Below are 25,616 nucleotides of genomic sequence, written 5' to 3' on the forward strand. Positions count from 1 at the left end.
CTTTTCAGAGATAAGTTACCAGTTGGTGTCTATTTTTCTGGACTTCCCTAAAAAATTCCTATTAAACACACACACACGGATGCTGTAACTTCTTAAGTATAAGAAAGGGAATTGTATTACGCATATTATTATTGGCACTTCTTTTTTTTGGTTAATAACTCATAAACAGCTCCCATGTCAGGGCATGAAGAGCTTTCCCTTTCACACCTGACGGGCATTCATCCCTGATCTGGAGGCTTCCCGGTGACAACGTGCTCAGAGGATGATCAAAAGGCCCCCTAAGCAGGCTGTTTAGTCTGACTCCTGGGTTCTGCTTTTTTAGTATCCGAGATTTACTGAAATTCAAAGAAGAGGTGACGAAGGAGCGAGACCAGCTTCTGTCAGAAGTGGTGAAGTTACGGGAGTCCCTAGCTCAGACGGCTGTACAGCAGCAGGACACGGAGCGAAGCAGAGAGGAGGTGGAGCACACCATCAGCCAGGTAGGTCAGCCCTGCCACGGAGGGCGCCAGGAAGGGGCGTTACCGTCTGGCGTGGTATTTAGTCCTTTCCCGGTCTCCCTCTCCCACGTTTACCCCTGCTGCCCGAAGGCAGCATCCACTGCTCAGCGTGTTTCTCTGGCTGGTTCCCACGGGGCAGTTTCACTGGAGTCACTTTTCTCAACAGTTTCTGTCTCAGAAGTCACTGAGGCAGGCCGGGCACTGCTTACAGTTCTGGCCCGAGAAGGCCTCCCCTGTGAAGGCCAGGGTGCCCGGCATCTGGGGATGGTGAAAGTAGTTCCCTTGACCCCTTTCCACTGTAAGCAAGCCATCTGGCTGAACCCTTCCAAACACTTATTTTAAGTCAGAAGTCAAACAGATAATATACAATATAAGTCCCACCTCTAGAAGAAAAACATGAGGCTTTTTTGAGCGTGAGGTGAAGAAGAAAGGCGTTTTATAGAATTTGGATACCTTGATAAAACTGCAGTGCTTTCTTTAGCAATATCCAGTACTCATGTAAAAAACAATTTCGTAGTTAGGCTAGTTGGCTATATTTTATTTCGTGCCCATTGCTGGAGAATTGGATGAGTTTCCTCCATGTTTAACTTCTCTAGATTCTGGGCTTAATTGGATTTTATACTTTCTTTGTGGATTTGTTTCCATCATGGGGGTGGACGTTTGGTGTCGAGGCTCTGGAAAACAAAACAGAACAGTCTTGACAAGTTTTTATATTGCGGCTCAAAGAAGACTGTCCTCCAGGGGAAATGCTACTATGAAGTGACTGCCTGGAAAATGAAGGATCTCAGGGGAGGAGCTCGGCTGGCTGAGACCCGTCCTGGGGAGGGGTTCATCTCTTTCCTCCCTGTCCTTTCCATGCCCCTAGTTCCAACAAGAAATCCAGCAACTTCAGAATGAAGTTATGAGGGAGACGCGAAAGAAGGAAAAGCTAGAGAAAGAGCTCAAGCAGATCCAGACGGACATGGACAGCAGGCAGACGGAGATTAAGGCCCTGCAGCAGTACGTGCAGAAGAGCAAGGAGGAGCTTCAGAGGCTGGAGCCGCAGCTGAAGGAGCAGAAGGTGTGTGGGGTGCCGGCTGCCCTGGGGGCTCCTGCAAAAATAGGAACAATGCCTTTGTTTGTGGTCTGTTGGCACGTGTTGTGTTGTCTTTGGAAAGCAGCAAACTCCCTTCACTCTAGATGTTGGTAACAGAGATACTTAGCACTTTGAGTGGCTCTTATAGGTAGACGTGTGCCCTCCTTTTTATTTTTGGCTCCAACAGGTTGATTTCTTTTTAACTTTTTATTAACATATGACGTAATAGACATAGAAAAGTGTGTAAGCCACCAGTGTATAGCTTGATGAATTTTTTTCCACTTGGGTTACCTGCATCCAGCCCAAGATATACTGCCCCAGTTACCCCCTTGCGCCCCCTCCTCCAGGGGTCACCTCTATGCTGAATTCTGAGCGGAGAGGGGTTTTGCCCATTTTTGTACCTTACAGAAGTAAAACCACACAGGTGTACTCTTCTGTGTCCACTCTTCTGTTTTTCCTTTGCTCCACATTCTGCCCGTGAGATTCATTCATGTCGTTGCCTGTAGACATTAACTCATGTCTGTAGTTATAGAATTGCACGGTCCAGCACGGCGGTCGCTAGCTGCATGTGACTATGTAAGTTTGTTATTTAAAATGAAAGAAAATACAACGTCCAGTCCTCGGGGTTGCATTAGTACCATTTCAAGGTGATCAATAGCCAGGTGAGACTGTAGGTACCATATTGGATAGCACGGAGAGATAATGGGACATCATGGCTGAGAGTCCTAATGGACAGAGCCCAATATGGCATTCACTCTCATGGTTGTATACTATTCCATTGTGTGAATATGATTTATTTTTCACATGTTTATTTATATTTTATTTTATTTTATTTTATTTTCAATTAGCAATAATCCTGACTTGGATAAACCTCACTGGCTGTGATACAGCCACGGTGTGAAGCTTAACAGGTTTATTTTTAACTTTCAAGTTTAGGGAACCGTACTCAGTCTTTATGCACTTTAAATAAGGTCCTTTTTTTAAAAACATTTCCCCTATAAGAGTGGTTCAAGGTAACTTAGTAATAAGTCTAGTCTGTCATTTCTCATTTCTTAAAGAAGCAATTCATGTAATTGGAAAAAAGTCATTTCTTGAAAATATTTTCTCTGAGGAAGTTTCCAAAGAATTGCCAAGCCATATAGCATTTTTCTATTTAAAAAATAGATATTAGAACACATTTCTTTGTCAGTTGCTTTATTTATATTATGTAGAGCCAGAAATAAAATAGATAACATACAATGCATAGTATCCTTGAGAAAAATATGAGACTTCTTTAAGCGTGAAATCCAAGAGAATTTTGGACATCATGATAAAATGACAGCACTTTGTTTAGCAATATCCAGGACTCATGTCAAACAATTCCATTTTTAGCATAGCCAGCTGTATTTTATTTAGTCCCAGTTGATGGGAAATTGGATGGATTCTTTTCATGTTTAACTCTCGCTTACGTGAAAGTTGTACTGACCCTTGAACTGCACGGGTTTGAACTGCACGGGTCCACCTAGATGCAGACGTTTTTCAATCAGTGTACAGGTGGCCCTCCTTATCTGCTGGTTTCACATATGCAGAGTCAACAAACCACAGATCAAAAATAGTGTTCTCGATCTGTACTTAGGAATCCGCAGTTGCAAACGGCTGACTGTACGCATTGTTTGCTGCCATTTTATACCAGGGACTGTAGCGCCCATGGATGTTGGTATCCTAGGGGGTCCTGAAACCAGTCCCTTCCTGGATACTGAGGGATGACTATAGTTAAGTTTTGGGGGAGTCAAAAGTTATATGTGGATTTTTGACTGTGTGGGATGGACACCCCTAACCCTTGTGTCATCTAAGGGTCTGCTTTATGTGTCTATCTTCTCTCTTCTTTTCCCTTTAGCCCATTTGAGATCCTTCCATCTCCCCAATTTTCTCCCAATAGAAATGGTCCCCTAAAATCTAATCCTCTGTTTTTATAATATTTATAGTCAAGGTATGGAAGGAGAAAAGCTGGCTGATACTGAACTCAGGCAGATAGAAATCATTCCACTGCTGTTGCATGGTTTTGACTTAAGTTGGATTAAAGGGGAATTGTCTCTGTGTTGGTGTTAGTGAATGGTTCTGTTCCAGAAAATGTAGTAGGCACATTAATGCAGGATTTGCTTCTGAAGATGTAGCTTCTAAGACCCACAGCAGATAAACCTCGTTTGAATCTCTAACTCATTTGCAATGATTATAGCAATTGTTGTGTATGCAAAGCCTGCCAAATGGCAAACAGGTATTAAAATATTTATCCACCACCTGTGAACATGACTTCCCAAGGCTCTCAGAAGGAAAATGATTCTCTGTGTGTTACTCATTATAAGGCGTCATTTTCCTTAGCCATTTAACATTCATCATATTTGAGTGGGTTAGTGCTTTCAAAGAACCATCTCTACAAAGACAAAAGCAGTGTGACTGCTGTGATTGTCCCAGGAGGTTTGTGAGGCTTCCTGTGTGGATACGCAGACATTGTAATCAGATTAAAAAGCATTAACCAGCTCTTTCTACCTCTTCCAGATATTGAATGAGAGAGCTGCAAAGGAACTGGAGCAGTTTCAGATGAGAAATTCTAAACTTCAGCAAGAGAATGAACAACACAGTTTGGCTTGCGAGCAGCTATGCCAGGAAAACCAGCAGAAGACCTTGGAGCTCAAAGTAACCATCAAGTGATAGATCTCTCTCCCTTATTCCCTTTTAATACATGTTTGCCAAGTGGTTGAGCCCTTGGTTCTATAACCTGCATTCACCTTGATAGATCAGACAGGCGCAACCTGGTGTGGCAGGCGGGGCACAAGCAGGCGTGGTAAAGCGTACCACGATTGCTTTATGCCTGGAAGCAGACGGTGTGTAGCTTCCATTCTTACTTACAAAACTGCAAACCTGAGTGTTGATCATATGATTATGCAAATGCTTTCTAAAGCAAGCTCAGATGTTCATCTGTGTAACTTACTTAGCCTTGCAAGTCACCGGTTGCCCAGAGCTAGAAGCCATTTACATGAGTGAATAGCAAAGAAGTCAGATTACATTTTATTACTTGTATAGAGAAGGTAGAATGGGTGGGGTGGGGGATGGGCTGGTTCTGTTGAGTACTTATTTCCAGGATTGTAGAAGTATGATTTTTGCTTTGTCCAATGCAAATTTCCTACTTTTCTCCCTCTTCTCCTTGAAGCGTGCTTGTAAATTAAGTTTGGACAGCAGTTTTATGCTTGGGTACATAGTTTATGCCTACATGCTTAACAGAGCAACTTTATGTTTATCACTAATTCTAAAAAAACTATAAACCCTACTCTCATTATGTGACAATATTGCATATAAAGTGAGTGGCCAATCAAGAATAATGCTTAGATTTGAGTAGTGACTCATACAGTTTTTGCATCATAGGCCCTTTCGAGAATCTATCAAAAGTGTATGCCTGTGTATGTGCGCACACACAGGCACACACACGTACTGTACATCTTGTGTCTTGTTTTACATCCCATCTCAGAGTCTCCAGAATTTTTCTGAAGTCTAAGCAGGGGCTCTGGATTAATACTTTTTGAACTAAAACATATTGTTGTAAGTGAAAGGGACTTTAGGTCAATTATTGTTGACGCTATAGGGCCTGAGGCTGAGGAACATGTAAAGTAGTCCAGAATGGTTTGGCTAGAAACCATTCATTACGAGAATGCTATCAGTGGAAGCAGAAATGAAATGACTACTTAAGGTAAAATAATATATTAGCCCCTAAGGTGAGATTAAAGTACAAGTACTTATGCCATTAATTCTCCCCTTTGATAACATGAACGGGGCACCTTGAAAAATGATAGATTTTTGTTACCAGGTCCTGAGTGGATGGGATTCTGCCTTTACCAATAATCGGTGGATAAGATGCTCAGCTAAGTTCCGTCTCTTCAATGTCAAGAACTGGGGTTAATTGCTAACCTTTATTTGCACAAGTGTCATTGGTTGCTTTCCCAGTAATTTCTAAGAATGACAACATTTTGAAATATGCATTTAATTTGAATTAAAAAAAAATCATAACACTTAAAGTCCATAGGCAAAAATATGGGGCTTCCTTTTGCTAGAATTATTTTGTTACCTTTGGGTATGATGTAGACTTACACATTAATGTTGCCCCGTCTACCTGTCCATATGCACACGCATAGGGTAACATGCTCTGAGGAGGAAGCCTCCCTCTTCTAGTGTGCATATTGAACTACAGTGGCCATGTGGGTACAAAAGTATATTTGAATATTTTGTGGCATGTTAATAGTTTTTCGAGAGAGATCACTTTGTGAGTCTGAGAACTGCTAATTGAATATAGTGTGTGTACACAAAATTCACACACTTAAGATACACACAACTCAGTATTCTTATCTCGTTTGATTCAACATTTGGGCGTGCCTTGAGACATCAGGTTTAATCAGTCTTTGCATTATTTTTAGCTTATTTAGTCACAGATTTTATTCAGAGAATAGGGTTTTTCAATTTCCCTAAAAACTAAGGAATAGGTGTTTTGATTTAACCTGACAGATCAACTTCACACGGACATAGGAAGAATTTTCTTGTATTGGTTTTGAGTTTGCCGTCATCCAGTCACAGACCCCTTATTCACTGAGCGCCCCTGGTTAATTCTCTCTCAATAATCACAGGCCAAAGAGGAAGAAATTAATCAGATGCGCGTTGACATCGGGAAGCTCAACAAGATCAGAGAGCAAATCCATAAGAAGCTGCACCAGATTGAAGATCAAAAGGCAGAAGTGGAGCAGCACAAGGACACTCTGAAAAATCAGATCTTGGGATTAGAGAAAGGTAAACCGAGAATCGTTTTGTACTTTTTTTAAAAAAGCTCTTTTTATTGTACTTTTTCCCATTACCATTTAGCCCCCTTCTGGTCTTCTCCCCTCCGCAATCACCACTCAGTTGTCCATGTCTGTCATTAGAAAAAAATGTGTTTATAAACATTTCATTGGTGACTGGTGTCATTCGGCAACCCAGGGCTCCGTGAGTACAATCGCAAACCAGGCCGGATGAAATCAATCAGACGACGTTCAAACTTGCTGGCAGGCCACAGAGAGGAATCGTCATTTTGAATACCTTAAAAATTTGTCCCAGACTTGACTGGCACGTGGTAAATCCAGGCCAAAGCATTGCTCAGTATTTGTCAGTGGGGTCACTAAGATCTATACTGTTAGATCTGGGTTCTACATGACCTTTAGCAGTAGTCCCCTTTCCCACAGAGGACAGAGGATAAATTAGAGTGAATGTCCACCATTAGCAATATTTGAGGACGTGTGTTTCCGGGACCAGTGGGACAAAAATAAATAGCTTCTAATTTCTATTTCCGGTTAGTGCTTTACCATAGGGCAAACGCTTGTTCTAGCAGCTCTGCCACTGGCCTGCAGAGCAAAATTTAAGTGCTACAGAAGGCTGTATAGCACAGAAAAATCATTATGGATACAAACTCTCGAGTCATGTCTGCCTAGGTTCAGATCCCACCTCCATCGTATTTAGCTGTTGGGGGATACAATGAACTAATACACACAAGGCACATGGGAACAAGTGTCTGGTACATAGTAAGTGCTTAGTAAAGGTCATCTATTGTTATCCAGGTATATTACTAATTATATAAGTAATAAGACAGACTGCCATCTCATTCTGAAAAGAATGTAATTGAAAATAGGGTATACTAGTTAAATTTGGTGTGTCAGTAGAAGTTCTGGACTTGCAGACAGAGAATGACGGCTAAATTCTGACCAGACCACACCGTGTGAGCCAGGAACACTACATTTACCCACTGAGGGCTGCCGTGAGTTGTAACCACTGACAAAATAGGTAAAAGCATAAAAACGTACATGTAGGTAAAATCTAAATTTCCAGATGAGATTATTAGAAACGTCTGTCATGTAAACTTGGAGAAGTGCAGCTCTTTTTTTCTTCTAAGACACCTGGGGGAAATCTTTTATCTTCAGTTTCTCCATCCATTTATTCTTTTCATTCAATAAATTGAGTGCCTATTACGTGCAGGCACTGGGCTATGCATTGGGTGCATGGAGGTTGCTGCCTTCAGCATGCTCACAATCTAGCATCAGTTTACAATCTTACGCTTACAGTGACAGCTAAGAAGAACAGTGGAACCCCTAGACCTTGTTTTGTAATGGGCATAGTGACTTTCAAAACACTCCCATGTTTAAATTTCTGTATTTTGCTTGCAGTTGTTCTAAGCTTTGAAAAAAAAAATTACATATTTAGTGTCGAACCCAATTCTTCATCCTGAAATCATATTTACAGAGGTCATCACACTCTTTGTGATTTTGTAGATATCACTAACCATTATTTCTTCTCAGAGACCTCTTCCTTTTCATCTGCCTGATCAAAGAGTGGCATCACACATGCTGTGCAGGAGGACGGGTCCTCCATATGTTTTTATACCATGAATCCCAAGAAATGAACTGAAAAACTGCCAGAGCTAACAAGAGTTGAATATGATGGCAGGTTATAAAGTAAATATATCGATATCAATTGCTTTCTTTTGTACAAAGGATCAGTTAGAATATATGATGGGAAAACTCCCTTTTGCAATAGCAACTAACGTAATAAAATATCTATGAATAAAGTTACCAAGATATCTGCAAGACCTATATATTAAAAGTGCTACAGAATTCTATTGAGGAATGTAAAGGAAGACTTGAAAAATGGTGAGATATAACAAGTTCCTGGTTGAGAAAACTTAATGTAATAACGATATAAATCTGTCTAAATTAATCTATATATTTAATATTTCCCATAAAAATTTCACTGAGTTATATTACTGGGACTTGAAAACTGATTCTAGAGTTCTTCCGAAGAATAATCATGTGACAATAGCCACAGAATTCTGGAAGAGCAATGAGGGAGCATTTGCTTTACCAGGAGTTTAAGTGTGTTATAAAGCTTTAGTAATTAAATAGTATAGTGATGATGTCTAAATGAATAGATCAGTGGAAAAGATTGGAAAGGCCACAGAAAGACCCAAAGTTATCATTTAAGATGAAGGTATTGTTTCATACAAGTGTGCAGTATGGGTTGGTTATTTAAAAAATGGTAGCATGACAATAAGTTACTTTTGGGGGGGAAAAATTAACACCAAATATAGAAACCATAAGGCCAAGATCGAGAGATTTAGTGAGCTGTTTTTTTAATGCTGTTTTTTTAAAGCTGTTTTAATGCTGTTTTTTTTTATGTAACAAAGGCTATATATAAAGGCAAATTGACCAAAATATTGTCAATGAGTTCGTAAGGTCAAGAATTCTTAAAAATCCAGAAAAAGGATAAGCAATTCATGAGCAAAATGGGCAAAAGGGAAGTGTGGGCAATTTGAAAAACAGAAATACAAATGAATGGTCATCAAACATGAAAAGTAGTCAACTACTAATCAAAGAAAAGTAAACTAAATATAGGCATACTGGTGTTAATAATCTATCAATTTGTCAAAGATCAAAGAGAATGATAATACCTGATGATAGTTTGGATTTGGCATTAAATTGCTCTTAATTTTCTGGAGAGAAATTTGGCAGTAGGGGAGAAGTGTCTTCTTTTAAAATCCCCCTTGATTCAGGTCTACCACTTCTGGAGTAACAAATGAACAAGAACTTTTACAGGATCGTTGCTTATAATTACAGAAAAATAAATAAAATGGAAGAAACTTAAATGTTCAGAATGGGGATTGGCTAAATAGATTACACATTTTCATATAGTGAAATATGCCATAATTGAAAATTTTGATGTAGATGCACATTTATAATATACAGAGGCATTCATTTTACGTTTGTTAATTGTAAAAGCAAGTTATAAAACAATATGTGTAACATGATTTACTTTTGGCATATATATGAATGTATATATTTATAATTATCCACACATATAATTTACATAAGAAAAAACCTGGAAAGAGATATGTCAAAATCTAGATAGATTGCGGTTGATTTGAAATTTTTGCTTATTTTTATTTCTAATTTCTGTGTTTCTAACTACTTGTATAATAAAGAATTAAAAAGAGTAAGAGCTTTCTGGAGTCAGAGAATCTGAGCTCCCAGTCTGAGCTCTGTCACCCTGTGGCTGCAGACCCTGGGCGTGTGGCTTAGTCACGCTACGCTGCAGTTTACATCTGCTTGCTATGACATGGGAGACCTATCTCAGGTATAAGGAAGGTTGTGTAACAGCTAATAAACTGCAGTTGTATAACTACGGATAAACCTATAAAGCAGCTTTTGTACCGCTTTGGCTTTGGCAGATTGTCTTCTAGGTTGACTTCATATTTATTGTTATTTTTCTCTTTGGCGATTTAGAGGTGGAGGCTTCGAAGAAGCAAGCAGAACTTAATAAGAAAGCAATGGATGAGCTGATGAGAGAAAGAGACATGTTAAATAAGGTGAGTTTGTTATGGTAACATTGGTAAATGTCTTCCTTTAGTGCTATCATATCTGCCTATAACAGGTTGTGTGGGGGGAAAGGAAACTCCGAGGCAAACAAAAATAGATGAGAACAAATAATGGTGCTCCATTCTCCTCTAAGCAGCTGTCTGCAGTGCCGCATTCATTGGCTGGGGTTTGAAACTGCGTTATCAACTATGAGCACAAAGGAACTTTGGAGAATTATCATGTAAACTAGCAGGTTATTTCAGAGTGGTTTGTGGATTCTGTTTTTATTGCTGGTGTGCTTTTGGCATCCCAAATCGCCAAAGTTGATTACAATTTCTGAATTTAATAGCTATAATCTACAACTTTTGCTAATCTGGAAAATGCAACTGACGGCTAATAAAATTTTAACTTTGAGGTGTTAGGTATCAGGTGGCTGGTTGGTGATGTAAAGTCTCTAACTTTGCCTCCATCGTTTCAGGATTGTTGTAGGGTTTGGGTTTTGTTTCAGTTCTTACTTCACTTCGTTTCTGAGCTCCGTGTAGTCAGTCCAAAGCTGAGGGAGGGGTTGGAGGAGCTTGAGGCCTGGAGATCCTTCCTTTAAGGCAAGACCCCACCCACCTTTTTCCTCCTCTAGTCCCTAGAAGATTCCTTTCATTGAGAGTCACTCGTTTGTAGGAGATTAATTACTTTCAAAGGTGTAGGATAAACTTTCCTGCTGAAGGATTAGGGAGGTGAGATCCATTGGCCAGGTGTGGAGTGGGAGCCTGCTTCCTAACCAACACCTGACGGCTTCCGGCTAATACAGCTTTATCTCATCAGCGTGGATACAACCTATGAAGAGCTCACTCTCTTCCTTATTTCTTTCGGTCCCCCAGAATTGAATGAATGGTAACAGAATAGGTTACTCTTTGGCCTAAAGTAGACTATTTACTGACTCTCAGGAAATTGTAGATTAAATATCTTTATATGCAAAGCACTCCTTAGGAAAATCATTGATTTTTTCTTTGGCATAATCCTGGAAACTTTTTTCTTTTTTTCTATAAATTTGTGCATGTAGATAATATTATTAGATTTCAATTTTTAAATTTATTTTTAACATGCACTATATTTAGTCCATTTATATTTTATATTTAGTGGTAAAGAACCCATAGGTTTTCTGTCACAATAGAACACATAGCACAACATTACTTTGACATTTATTTGTTCAATTTGACTAATGACAGTTCCTCCCTTAGGACAAGGTATACTTTTTCTCCTTTCCTGGCCATTGCATTCTTAGTGCCTACCTAGCACAGTGCTCCACCTCCTGTAGGTATGTTACAGAACACAACAAGGGGGGCCTGGGATGATATACTATTATTGAAAGAAGGCCCCGGGTCCGTTATGTCCGCCGCCAGAGGAAAGACATCTCTCAATGCCAGAGATTCGTGAAAAGGAAAGGAAACGTTTATTTAATGCTATACAAACTTAAAGTAGTGACCTAATGTCTTCACCAAAATCCCAAAGTCCCTGAAAACACCCACAAACAGACACAGTCCTTCCTTCCTTCCCCCTTTGCCCAGCCCAGAGTACCGTATCTCAGGAAAGGAAATAGAAGTCCATGGCTCAGGCAGTCCTCTGGTTCTTCCCAGTTAGTACTCCCTCTCGACTGGGAGACCTCCCTGGATTCCCGGCACCCTCGGCTGAGTCGCTGGGATCTCTGCTAAAACCAGGTGGTGGTTCCCCCTTCTAAAGCTGTGGGGGTCCCCACTCTGCCAGGCCGCGTGGTTCTCTCCTCAGGGCTGCCGCGTGGTTCCCCTCCTCAAAGCAGCATGGTTCTCCTCCTCTGGCTGCACATGGCTCTTTCTCCTAAAGCAGCATGGTTCTCCTTCCTAAATGGCTGCCAAGTCTGGGTTTTAAATCCCCGCGGCCAATCTTCTTCTGCAGCCTCATTTCCGACTCCTCCCACACTCGGCTTCACATGCCAGAACTCGTATCCTTCCAGCTTTACTGGGCCGCCATCATGAGTCTGGGCAGGCGTGGCCCCATGTCCTGGAGCCAATCCTCTCTGAGTTCCCACGCAGGCGCTGTAACTCAGGGGACCCGCCCCCCCCCCCCCCCGTTACATCTGGGTGGGGAAGTTACTTCCATTCCCCTGGCTTAGAGCTGATCACAGCTACTTGACATATCTATGCAACCAGTCAAAGGCTATAGATATGCCAAACGACCACACCCAAGTTTAGCTGCAAGGCTTTTGCTATGCTAAACAGCTCTCAATGGCCCTGCTCCATTTGTCCCTTCCCCCAACCCACACCCTGGGTGGGGGGATGGAGACATCCCAAAATCTCCTGGACACCTTGAGTTCTGGACCCCATTTTAAAATGCCCATTTGGGGTCCCCCCTCTTGGCTGCACCCTGTAACAGGTATGCGATGAACTTTTGCTGATAATACATTCTTTCCCCACTGACTTGAAATGCCACCTCCACTGACTGGATGACTGACATAGTTTTGACGGGCAGCGATGTTAATATATTTTGGTCCTTTCAGTGTCCTATTGAAGTGGCTGTGTCTTTTACAGAGCAAATGTTTAGTTCAATATTTGAAAATCAAGTTAACCTTTTCTGTTTTCTTCGTCATCCCATAAGCAAGGTTTAATGTGCATTTTACCTGCTTCCATTTCAGTGCTTTTCAGACCTGGCTGCAGGTCTGATTGGTTGGTTAGGTTGGGGAAGGACTGTGAGGTGTCTCATGGAACCCAGGAACTGGTAGGAACCTGGCCTGGCATTCTTGAGATACACAGAAGCCCTCTCTCTTCACCACCAGAGCTCGGCTGAGTTTCTGCTTTATTCCACTCTTTCAGGGCAGATTGTCTCGCTCTGTTTCCCAGTCCACACGGCAGGAAACGGCTATTGTCAGTAGTTCCCAAGTTTACATCTTCTACTGAATTACAAAAATTGAAGAGCACTGTTTCAAAAGTTGCCAGGAAGGGTCATTTGGTCCACTCAGCTGTGGTTGGAGAAGCAGACTCTCTTACATGAGCACGGCTGCCAGACTTGCGTGCTACCAACTCAGTGTTTCAGAAAACAGCCTGGCTTCTGGCACGGCCAAGCCCAAGTCTTTCCATGTCAGCCTCAGAAATCACCAGTGCAGGCTTTTTTTTTTTTTTTTTAATATAAGTGTCTGTGTTCCATTCCAAATCTATTCACAATCTCTAAAGTTCAGATACAGGTGTATACATTTAAGAAAACTGGGCTAATTATTTTTTATTATGTTAAAATACACATAAGACAAAATTTACCATTGGTGACATTTAGTACATTCACTACTATCTAGTTCCAGAATATTCTCATTGTTTCAAAAGGAGCCCTTGTCCTGTTGTGCAGGTACTCCCCACTCCTCCCTCCTCCCACAGCCCGGAAACCACCAATTTGCTTTCTGTTTCTATGGATTTGACTATTCTGGATACTTGTGGAACTGGAGTCATACTTTATGTGGCCTTTCATGTCTGATATCTTTCACTTAGCATACTCTTTCCAATCTTCAATCATGTTGTGTTCCTTTTGATAACTGAATAATATTCCACTGTATGGATATACCACATTTCCATGGTCTCTTCATCAGTGGATGGATATTTGTTTTTTTTCCATCGTTGGGCTTTTGTGAATAGTGCTACTATGAAGATTCACGTGCAGTTTTTTTTGGTTTGAATACCTGTTTTTGATTCTTTTGGGTACATAAGCAGGAATGAAATTGTTGGATTATATGTTAACTCTAGGTATCTTCATTTTTTTTAAAGGAAAGTCAGAACTATATATAAATTAGCTTTTTAAAAAAATTTTTTTAAAGATTTTATTTATTTATTTTTAGAGAGGGAAGGGAGGGAGATAGAGAGAGAGAGAAACATCAATGTGCAGTTGCTGGGGGTTATGGCCTGCAACCCAGGCATGTACCCTGGCTGGGCATCGAACCTGTGACACTTTGGTTCTCAGCCCGCGCTCAATCCACTGAGCTACGCCAGCCAGGGCGGTATCTTCATTTTTAATAAGCTGGTTTTAGTTTACTTTGTAGTCAAAGTCTGTTACATGATTAGTTTAGTTGTTCTAAGCTCACAAGGAAAGGACTAGAGCTGGAATGGAGGTCGACTTTGGGGTCAGCCAGCACCTGGTTCAAATCTTGGTCCACCATTCCTCTGTTATATGAACTTGTAGGCAAGTAGCGTAACTTCTCAGTCTGTTTCCTGGGAGCAATATAGTGCTTACTTCCTAGGGACATTGTGGTCACTTAGTGCATTTCAGGGGTGTTTAAAGTATCTTGCGCAAAATTAACACAGCAGCTCTTCATTAGGTATAGAGAATAGGATTGTCTTTACTCATGTCAAAAACAATGCATCTAATTGTTTTAGGGTTGAGGCGGGGTAAACGTAACCCCAAATCCCCAAACATTTTGAGTAATGAGGTTGCTCTGCTGTTGTTATTTTTAGAATATTCTCAAGGCCATCAGTTCGACCCAGAAACAGACAGAACTGGTGAAGCTGCATGAACAGGCCAAGAGGAACCTGGAGGAAGAGATCCAGAACTACAGAAATGAGGCTCAGAAGCAGAGAAAGATCATCTTCCAACTGGAAAAGGAGAGAGATCGGTACATCACTGAAGCCAGTGATCTCACCCGAAAGGTAAGGCACTCCTCGGTGATGCGGGAGGAGGGAGCACCTGAACGTTCCTTCTGATTGTCACATTTCTGATCATCCCACTGTGATACAGACGATTTATTCAGATTTCAGCCTGTGGTTCGCATGAATATGGGAGAGGAATGGTGCTGATGGCATAAAAGCTGCCCTGGGGGTGATCATGGGCCAAACAGTGAGACGGGCAAGGCTTGTGTTTGGCGACCTCTGTCTCCCCTTTCTGAGCCCCTTCTCTCATTCCTGGGTTCTCCATCCTCCCTGTTGCCCTGCTGAGAAAACCATCTTTTTAAAGGACCTCAGGTTAAGAGGTGAGTGAATACTGGCATCAACGAACTGTGTCACACATTCGAAGAGCATTTTTATTTAAAAAATATTGCGAACCTAAAACTTCACCAGCGACGGAAATCCTTCCACTGTGTAGCCAAGTTTCAGACTCCACGTCTCATAAACTGCTTACGAGGGAGAAGGCTCAGGCAGGCTCTTCAAGAATGACCTCAGGGAGTTGTCTGAGCACATTGCCTGCATGAAGCGTAAGCGGTTAGACTGGTATTGTTTCTGGTGCATTCACAGATGGCAATGAGTAGCGGTTTCAGGGTAGGGGTGGGGGCTGGGGAATGAAGAAAAGTTGTAGCCATGAGGCTGAGAAGAGAGTTTGTGAGAAAAGACTCACTTAATGAGCTTTCCCGCCCCTAGCAAAGTGCTGTCTGCTATGATTGCAGAGCCGTCTCTTCCATCTCCTCAGTGAAATCTGCAGTAAATCCTACAGGGTTTCCGGATGCTCTTGCATGCTTTTGTTTTGCTTGTTGGAGTGGAATGTCAAAGATGACAAGGGGCACAACAAATACTTGAGTTATAAACATAAAGAAAGTGGGAAACAAGTTTTATGTCTTCTTCCCATTTAAGCTAAATAAATGCTGAGCAGATATTTGTAGACTATGAGTTTAGAGAAGTACAAGGCATATGATCTGTCCAACCCAAGATGAATCTCATACCCCCGATTGGGAGCCATTGAAAATCAGCATTTCTCTTCTGACTTCATCATCTGAGGAACTCCCGTGATTGATTTACTGACTCTAAGAGGGCTAGTTGTCAGTTCAGGCGTTCATATTCTCTGGCTCGTGCTAATCCATTAGCTTCTGTATCAGTCAGCTAAATTTGTAACAAATAACCCTCAGGGGTTTATAGCAACAAAGTCTTGTTTTTGCTCACATTAATGGCCCTTGAGGGTCAGCTGCAGCCCTGCTTCATGCCCTCTTCACTCCAACGGACTCTCCTGGGATGTGCTGGCCTCTTCAGAGGGAAAACAGTGTAACAGTGGACCTTTAAGATGCTCTCAGAGATTCTCCCGGCAAGGGAAGGGCACAGGGCTTCTTCACTCATATTCCATTGGTCAAAGCAAGTCACGTGGTGAAGCCTGATCATATGCCCTGGGTAGGAGTATGATCCTCCTAAAGGAGGGGCCTATATGGTGAGGCACTGAATATATCTGAACTCATGATCTGTTGCAGCCTCCCTCTTCTCCTTCCTGATAATCAGTCTCTCTCCATTCCTGGCTGCCATTACACTATCAGAGCTAACTGTTAAACATTCTAATGTGCTCTTACAATTACTCCAGCCTTACCAATCTTTGTTACCTGTCTGCCACCTGGGGCAGTGCTCCCTCACATTTTTTGCATCACAGCACATGTAGACAATAACACGCCTGCAGCATGTGGGAATGTGGATGAGACTGTGCAGGGCTGGAGGGGACCAACCTAAGGATGCTAGCTGCCTGGGTCCTGCCTCACCTGGCCATCTGGTGAATAGAGTGAATCAGTATGTTTGTGTATACCTGTCACCCATGCAAGATACAACAGTTGGTATGCACTGACTTAAAAGACAGAGTCCAAGCTCTTTGTTCTCCCTGGGAGATCTTTTTTCCCCTTCTCTGCATGGAAAACTCCTATTCATCCTTCAGTACCCAGCTCATGTTCATCTCTAAGATCAAGCCTGCTCTGAATCCCCAGGCAGATCTAGTCACTTCTTAATTTATGGATTTGTTTATACCTTTGGAATGGCACTTATTATCTTCTAGTATAATTATTCGCGCATTTGCTTTTTCTAATGTACAGTGAGCTCTTGGGAGCAAGGCCTTTATCTTACTCATTTTCTAATTTCCAGCATACTGGTAAATATTAGGCACCAAAGAATGCTTGTTAAACAAATAGATAGATGATGAATGAGAAAATGCTAGCACTGATTTTAATATGGGATTGTATATTTTTCTCTGTTTCCTTGTGAAGGAGAGATATTAGTACCAAGTTTTGCTGGCAACTCTTTTTTCACAACTTTCCTGATGTTTTAACTGCACAAGATTATATAATGTCACACCTAAATAATTTAAACAGAAGTCCTTAAAATATACTGATCAATTATAATTTTTCTCCCTCTTAACCCTGACAGCACATATCAGTTGCTATAGCAACTCGTGTCATCTCTGGGCTTCCTGTGAAGGCCACAAACGTTTTTTTGCTCCTCTCCATATTTTTGTCTCTCTTTCCTTACCCCCCTCCTCTGTCACATACACACCCAACTATCCCTCATTTCCACAAGCGGAAAGTTATCTGTCGTGCATTCTATTTATAGGGTGCTGAGGAATAATGTCAAGGGTTGGGGAGGACGTCATGGAGCTGATATTTCCATTGACTTCCAGAGCGTACCTTGTTCCATGTTTGCCCTTTTGGCCCAGCAACTTCTTTTAAAGCTGAATCTATGGAAAAATAAGGAAAGCAATGATTTTTAATAAAAGAACAGTCTTTAAAATAAGTGCTATATTTATTTGGTACAATAATATGTACCATTAAAATCACATGCTTGAAAAATATTTCTAAAGATGGGTAACATGTTCACAGTATGAATCGGATAAAAACAAAATGCAAAATTATACAGGGTGGAGCAAAAGTAGGTTCACAGTTATTTGAATGGACAATAATACAGTAATTAATAAATAATAATACAAGAGTAAACTGTTTTGCACACTCACAACTGTAAACCTACTTTTGTTTCACTTGGCATATAGGGTTTTACCCCAGTTTCATTTGTGTGTATAGGAAATGGATTGGAGTGGTTGTGAGGGTTAAATGAGGCAGTATTTATTGTTATTAGTTAGAATAGTCCTTTGGCACATAGTAAATGTTAGTAAATGTTTCATAAATACAGAAGCAAATAAGTAAATAAATAAATTTGTTGATAAATAGCCCAGCAGTATGTTTAAAGTGGCATTTGGATGCGGCTCTTCTCAGCTTATTGTTAAATGCCAGTAAGGTACAGACATAGACAAAAACTTTTAACAGCATCAAACACTAAGGCTGACATAAAGCCCGATGCTGAAGTAGAAGAGAGAATGGATGAGAATTTTAAAGCCCACAAAGGTGACCTGCGATCTACCTGGACCTCAACCCATGGTTCCTTGAATTTACTTCAGCAAAGAGACCACCTGTGAAGAGCTGGAAACATGCTTTAGAACTCTCCACCCTCTCTTCCCTGACTCAGTGTCTCTGCTGACCAGGTCACTCCCCTTCCTGCTAGTCAACTGTGTGTGTCTAGCTTTGTGGGCAATTATGGGGAACCCAAAGAATGAGTGGGAAGGCAGTGTGGGACTGGTGGTTGCCCAGTGCATCCTGAAGATGGTGGCTTAGGGATGCAGTAGGGCGGAGAGCACCACCCCTGAAAGTGGGGCATACTCGGAGTTACGGTTTTCCATAGGCTACATCACAGGGATAAGGAATAGGCATTGGGGGCTGGGACTCCTCCAATGCCACTAAATCAAAGAATACTAGAGGTTGGGTACCAGACAGGGCTCTGCACACCACTGTGTTTCCACCTGTAGTTCTGAAAGTGCATTCCATCACCATCCTGCGATACCTTATAGAGCTGCTCCTAGGGTATAATAAATCCTACCTTGCTCGAGGATGAATAAAGAAAAAAGCAGCTTAATGGGGCCTATGGAAAAAATATGCCTTTGAAGCAGAGAAGGAGAATGGCCTCGGGAAGCCCCAGGGTAAAAGCCTGGCTTTGAAAATTCCTCTGTGGAAAGATACTTAGGTTGAACCCTCTGAAATGGCCATTTTTGTAAGTGAAAAGCAACTGATGCTCATTGATTTCCTAAGGCTCGACCTAATGGAAGAAAATGCTGAGAAAATGTTCAGCTTCCTCCAAAGAGTATAAATATACAAAAATTAGTGTCAGGTTTTGTCTAATGTAAAGAAGAGTGTTTGTTTAGTAAAATACCTTGATCCTTGCACTGGTCTGAAAGGTGAGGTCCAAGGAACCAGAGTGAATCAAAGGGAAGTAAGAAAAGTAGAAGAACTTGGGGAGGGGAGGAAGGAGGGACATGTGGAGGAGATGTGAAAGGATGAGTGAGGAGAGCAGACGGCACTAACATCAAAGCAGTAGGTTGGGTTCTCCTGGAAGAGGGGACCAGTGGGGAGTACCCAGGGGTGTGCCCCACACCGTTTGGTTTTAATTCTTCACTGTGCTCTGTGCCTCAGACCCTCTGATGCATCAACCTGGTGCCTAGATTGCACTGTGCAGGGGGGAATGCATAGGGTGGTGATGGAAGTGAGGGCACACATCCTAGAAAGGGGTCAGTGTGGGCAAGAGACAAGGGTCTGAAGGACAATCTAGAATTCTATGAAAACAGAAAATTAAAGCCATAATAAATAGGAGAAATAGAATTCTGTCCCCAATTCCTGCTTTACAGAATGGATTCTTGACATTTTGTTGTTGTTGTTAAGGGCAGGGTGCTCCCAGAAGGACATGTGACTATCTTTGGGTTGTAAGTCCGAGATGACTTGACCTCTAGGGTAAAGCAAAGATAAAATAAAATGAAAGAGATGGATAAGATAAGGAGATCAGGACTGATAAGGAGATCAGTCCTAAAGAGACCAAAAAACAAACGAACAAAACCCAAACAAAATGAAAACAATGGCGGATTTAAAATCCATGTTGAAGTTAGTGAAGAACAGAACTGATGCTGTGGAGATGGAATCAGTGGAGGGCAAACCTGAGTGGTTCTCCTGGAGCGCAAAAGGGAAAAACATGAAAGATGAAAATTATCAAAGAGAAGATAGTAGATAAGAAGTCAGGAAATAGAAACCAGCTCATTGACAGTTGGTCCCTGTTGGTGGAACTGAGTCCCAAATTAGAGATGTGATGGGAAAATATTTTCTGGAGATGAAGCGAGTGCTGTGTAGTCAGTGACAGGAGGATCTCCTAGAGACTTGCCCTGGAAGAAAGCTGTGTGAGTGTGTGTGTGTGTGTGTGTGTGTGTGTGTGCAGTTTACCTACAGTGGTAAAGAAAAGCACTGTCTGAGAATTAAGCAAGAAGATAAAGCAGAAGCCTAGCTGCCTTTGTGTTTTCATAGGAGAAGGAGTAGAAGGACATGTACCAACATATGAATTGTGGTTATAGCTCGGTGGTATGTGTACATACATATTGTTTTAATTTCTTCATTTTGTGCTTTTTACATTTTTAAATTTTTCTAAAATGATGTTGCATTACTTTAGTATCCTGTTCCCCCAAAGGGAAAAAAAATTAATAAAACCTTGCCCTTCATTCAAAGACCAAATCAAATCCCACTCTTCCCAAGGAGCCCCACTAAAAGTCACCCCTATAACCTCTCTGTACTTGATTCCCCTGACTGGTAGTTTAGGAAATCCTGTTAACTTACTGTTACTTGCATTTGCCTCGCTCTGCTTGCAAGCTCCCTGAGGACAAGGTTCATTCGATTCTGAGCTCTTGTTACTTGTTCACTAAATAGGTATGCACACAAATATTTTTTGAAAGAATGAATGGAAGCCTAATTAGATGTCTGAATTAACTAGTCAAAGACTTACTTTTAGGTGTCTATAGTAAATTCTTCAATAATATGTGCATCACTATGGTCTGCCCTCCCTTTAAATTCATTTGAAACATGTCACAATGGACAATGTTATCTGAATTTTCCTTGGCAATTTTAGGTGTGCGTGGCTTCTGGAAAAGTCTCTTTTTTTTTTTCTGAGCCACAAAAAACAGTATCAGAATTTGCCTTCTGTGTTTTTCTTTATAGAGATAAAAGGTGAAATGTAAGAGGCTGAAAGCCCTACATTACATTTTATTAATCAGACTCAGCACTTGCACACAAGAAAGAAGATCTCCTGAGCCAGAATTGGATGGCTCAGAATCCCAAACCTTTTCTTACGCGTTTGTCTCAGTAGACATCTGTTATAATATTGTTGCTTGATAAACAGCCATCAGATCTCACTGGCAGGCAAACATAAGCACTTATTTCTCACTGACACACCTGCAGTTGGCTGGTGGTCAGGGGATCTAGGCTGGGCTTGCCTGGGCTTGACCCAGGGCAGGGGGCTGGGTCTAGTTTTGCTCTACATGTTTCTCATCCTCCAGGATGCATGGTATTCTCATGGAGAAAGGAAGGAATGCGAAGGACAAATCTAACCATACAAGGACATTTTATGGCACTCTATCTGCCTAACGTTCTCTGACATCCCATTGGCTCTGGCAAGTCACATGTCTAGGCCCAGCCTCAACAGCAAGGGCAAATAGACTCCTTCCACAGAGAGGATGGGGGCAAGGAAAGGGAGTGAATATTTGTGGAACCATAAACTAATCTATTAGAGTGTTTCAGCACTTTATTATCCTTATGGTTTTTTCTCTCCTGCACTCTAAATTTTACCATTCAGATAAGCTGGAGGCACGGGGTATGGCATTACAAGTTGTGGTCCACCATATTTACTCTTTTTCTGAGCTGTTACAAATTCTAGGTAAAGCCATTTGTAGTTAATTATTAAGTCCAAGGAGCATTTTGCACATCACGTACTCGGCTCCCTTTAGGACCCCTCTTTATTCATGCTAAATATTAAACTTCCGGGCTTTGCCCCCCAGACATTTTCATGCCCAAAAGCAGTCATTCACAATGCATCCCTGCTCACAGGCTTCTCAGCTCTCTGCTTATTTGCCTAAAGAGTGTCAGGCAAAACTCTTCTAGACCGCAGTTCCGAGAAATGAATAGTAATGTGCTTTCAAGGGCTTGGAAGTAAGTGAGGAAAGAAAAAGATCAAAGAAATATTGTTCACTGAATAGACAGTTCATAATGAAATGAAGCTCCGGTTTCTTTGATATTTATTTGAAGTTTTATACAGAGCATCTTTAATAGGCTAGAACCCTGGAGAGGAACTTCAAGGGGACGCACACAAACTATAAGCTTTTTGTATTATAATAAAAGAAGTATGTTATGGATCACTATTTTCCTGCAGAACAGAATAGGATCCATAGAAAAATCAAACTGATTTGTTAAGTCCTGATAAAGCAATATGACATAATGCTAATCTATCATGATAATCTATTAGCATTTATGAAATGATTAAATTGTGATATGCTAGGTGCCTATATACTGGTACAAATATGCATTTTTTTTCACTCAGATCCTCATAAGTGCTCTCTCAAGGTAGCCATTGCATGATTATATCCATCATTACATAAGATAATAAATATAATAAATATAATATAATATAAGTAATACAATATATTATTAAATGACAGACACATGGATATGCTGCTACACATTTAATATAGAGGCTAAAACAAGAAAGCAAGAAAATTAAGACTTAAAATTTCACATGTCTGGGCACATAGGTCCTTTTTTTCAGAGAGCGAGTTTTTCAGTTTCATTATGAAGGTAAAGGCGTTGTCAGCATTCAAACCATTGACACTGAGTCAGAAAAACTTATTTGAGATTATTGCACTGATATTTCATCAAATGCAAGTTAAAGGGTTCCAAATTCAGTGACCTACTTTCTTGCCCTGCCTTCATCTATATAATGTTTTGACTACGCTGCAGCTTTCCATAATGTGTTATTGATTTTTATCTCAGTCTTATTTCTATTGGCAGGTTGTTTTAACAGAAAAAGAAAAGGTAGAAGGAGCAGGTTATAAACTGGGACTGTACCCGGATAGTGCACCATAAGCATTTTCTGGACTCCTCTGAAGCAGGCCTACAAATACTGGGAGATCCAACTCCCTGGCTGTAATAAAACTTTCTATATTTGGGTGTGATTTATCTCATGAGTTGGTTTGAGGTATCTAAAATGTAATCAATTAATTAATCTCCAGCCCCACTGCTGGCATCCCACATTCTCTGATAAACCGTTTTTAATGGGTGACATTTCGCTGACTAAAAGTTTTGCTCCTAAGTAGTGAAGTAACACCCCACACATTTTGTGAATTTTCAGGACTGGAACTTCTGTGTGACATTGCTTTGAATGATTTCCATCAAAACAAATTGGTTCCCAACACGTAGAACTAAATGGCTTTGTAAATTGTCTTTTTCCTTAGTATCAATACTTCCCCCCCACCTATTGTCATTTAACTTAAATGCCTTTGATCTTCTTGACGTCATGTTGGGTTCCTACTACTTCCAGCTTCAAGAAGGCAGAAGCGAGATTGTGATTTTGTGCATTGTACTGCAGAGAGATGGATCCTGTTGGTTGGATGCCCAGAAAAGGAATGCTCTTGACTGCATCCTTTCTCTGGAGCATTATTCTGTCTGTGCAAAGGATTGTGCTTGTTACGACGTCTCTCAGAGTGATTGAAGAAGGCTCTTTTTCTTTTCTCTGTTGTGCTGCTTGATATTCTGAATGCCGATCCTGTTGTTCAAAGTGTCTTCCATCTATTCACTTCAACAACCCCGAAAAAGGTGATCATATTTATAAAAAGATTACATTATAGGCCAAGAGAGCATCTTCCTTTAAAAAAAAAATAAAGTAACAGATCCAATCACAGATACCTTATTCGGGTTTTGCATTTATTCCGTTTTAGTCACTACTGGTGGTAATGTTGAAAGGCCACCCGCTACTAATTTAAACATATTTTTATTGTTGTTCAATTATAGTTGTCTTCATTTTCTCCCCACTGCTCTCTCCTGCCCTGCCCATGCCCCATCCCACATTCAATCCTCTGCACCCCCTCTTGTCTTGTCCATGGGTCCTTTATATACTTGTTCCTTGAGTTGACCCTTCCCTTTTTTTCTCCCCACTCTCCCCTCCCCACTCCTCTCTGGTCACTGTCAGTTTGGTCTTTATTTCCATGTCTCTGGTTCTATTTTGCTTGCTTGTTTGCTTTGTTGTTTAGGTTCCACTTATAGGTTAGATCGTATGGTATTTGTCTTTCACTGCCTGGCTTATTTCACTTAGCATAATGCTCTTCAGTTTCATCCTGCTGTCACAAAGGGTAGGAGCTCCTTCTTTCTTTGTGCTGCATTGAATTCCACTGTGTAAATGTAGCATAGTTTTTTGATCCACTCATTTACTGATGGGCACTTAGGCTGCTTCCAGTACTTGGCTATTGTAAATTGTGCTGCTATGAACATTGGGGTGTACAGGTTCTTTTGAATTGGTGTTTCAGGATTCCTAGGGTATAATCCTAGCAGTGGAGTCACTCGGTCAAAAGGCAGTTCCATTTTTAGATTTTTGAGGAAATTCCATATTGTTTTCCACAGTGGCTGCACCAGTCTGCATTCCCACCAACAGTGCACTAGGGTTCTCTTTTCTCCACAACCTTGCCAGCACTTGTTGTTTGTTGATTTGTTTATGATGGCCATTCTGACTGGTGTGAAGTGGTATCTCATTGTGAATCTAAAGATATAGATCAAAGAAATGATGAAGAAGAAAAGGTATTTCTTTTCATTTCAGATCTATCCACATGCTTCTTGTCTAGACCTCCTCGTCTCAGCTCTTCTAATTTTGTTCATTCCACACCCCAGACCAACCTTCATGCCATTCACCACATCTCAGTGTTGAGAATACATCTATATCTGTATATAGTCTTACCTTGGGCCATTTTCTTTCCACACAAAGTGGTGATGGAAAATAATAATAAAACAGTAGAAACAAAAATATGTTGTACAACTCTAGTTGCATAGATTTAAAAAATTGGTTGAAATAGATAAATCTTATTCTCTCAAAAATGTATGTATATATTAAGGTTTGACTCAAGAAGAAGTAGAAAATGTGGGAAGATCAATAACTGTGGGTGCTACCAAAAAAGTTGAGAGAAAATTAGCTCCAACATTGCACTGAGGGCCTAATTGATACAAAATTGAGCTTCTTCAAATTTTTAAGAATCGGATAATTCTCAGGCTTTAAAATATATTTTTGGTAAATTTAGAAAAAGTGCTATTTATACACTTTGTATTCTTTGGGATAATATTGATTGGCATTTCTTTTTTTTTGTTTATGCTATCACAGTTGTCCCCATTTTCCCCCTCTCTTTGTCCCCCTCCACCCAGGCCCACCCCCACTTCCATAGTCATTCCTCCACCATTGCCCATGTCCATGGGTCCTTCGTGTATGTTTTTTGACTAATTCCTTCACCTTCTTTGAAGCAATCCCCACCTTCCTCCTCCCTTCTTATAGCTAGCTGTCAGTCTGTTCCATGATTCTGTTCCTCTGGTTCTATTTTGCTCATTAGTTTATTTTGTTCATTAGATTCTACCTTTAAGTGAGATCACGTGGTATTTGTCTCTTACCAATTGGCTTACTTCACTTAGCATAATAGTCTCCTGCTCCATCCATGCTGTCACAAGAGGTAGGAATTCCTTCTTTTTCTCTGCTATGTAGTATTCTATTAATATGACCCATGCCTTCTGCAATGAAAATGAATACAATCCAGGCCTCGGAGAGCACTTGGGGTCTGAGGTTGGAATGGCTGAGGAATCAGAAGGCAGAGGCAGTTCCCACAAATTATGTAAATGCCAAATATTAACTGCTTGGATAAGAGGGGTAGGACCATCTTCAGATTCATTAACCTTTCAGTGTTTGAGTCTCTCATAACACTCTGTGCATATCTCAGTTTCCTGGATTTATCCACTCCTTGATTATCCATTTTATGGTTCACTAGAGGTGAACTTGAGGGTAGGAAAGGAGCCTTATTCTCCTTTACATCACT

General features: G+C 40.9%; 1 protein-coding gene across 1 annotated transcript in view; it reads left to right on the forward strand.

The window, feature by feature from the left end:
• The window catches only part of CFAP58 (cilia and flagella associated protein 58), a 95,660-nt gene that overhangs the window by 10,143 nt on the left and 59,901 nt on the right, over window positions 1–25,616 (forward strand). The window contains exons 4-9 of the mRNA XM_028513683.2: window positions 323–479; window positions 1,363–1,557; window positions 4,108–4,245; window positions 6,222–6,381; window positions 9,897–9,979; window positions 14,429–14,620. Of these exons, the coding sequence (XP_028369484.1) occupies window positions 323–479; window positions 1,363–1,557; window positions 4,108–4,245; window positions 6,222–6,381; window positions 9,897–9,979; window positions 14,429–14,620 (925 nt within the window). The remainder of the gene's footprint in view (window positions 1–322; window positions 480–1,362; window positions 1,558–4,107; window positions 4,246–6,221; window positions 6,382–9,896; window positions 9,980–14,428; window positions 14,621–25,616) is intronic.

This window comes from Phyllostomus discolor, chromosome 5 (genome assembly GCF_004126475.2).
Source record: "Phyllostomus discolor isolate MPI-MPIP mPhyDis1 chromosome 5, mPhyDis1.pri.v3, whole genome shotgun sequence".
Classification (NCBI taxonomy): domain Eukaryota; kingdom Metazoa; phylum Chordata; class Mammalia; order Chiroptera; family Phyllostomidae; genus Phyllostomus; species Phyllostomus discolor.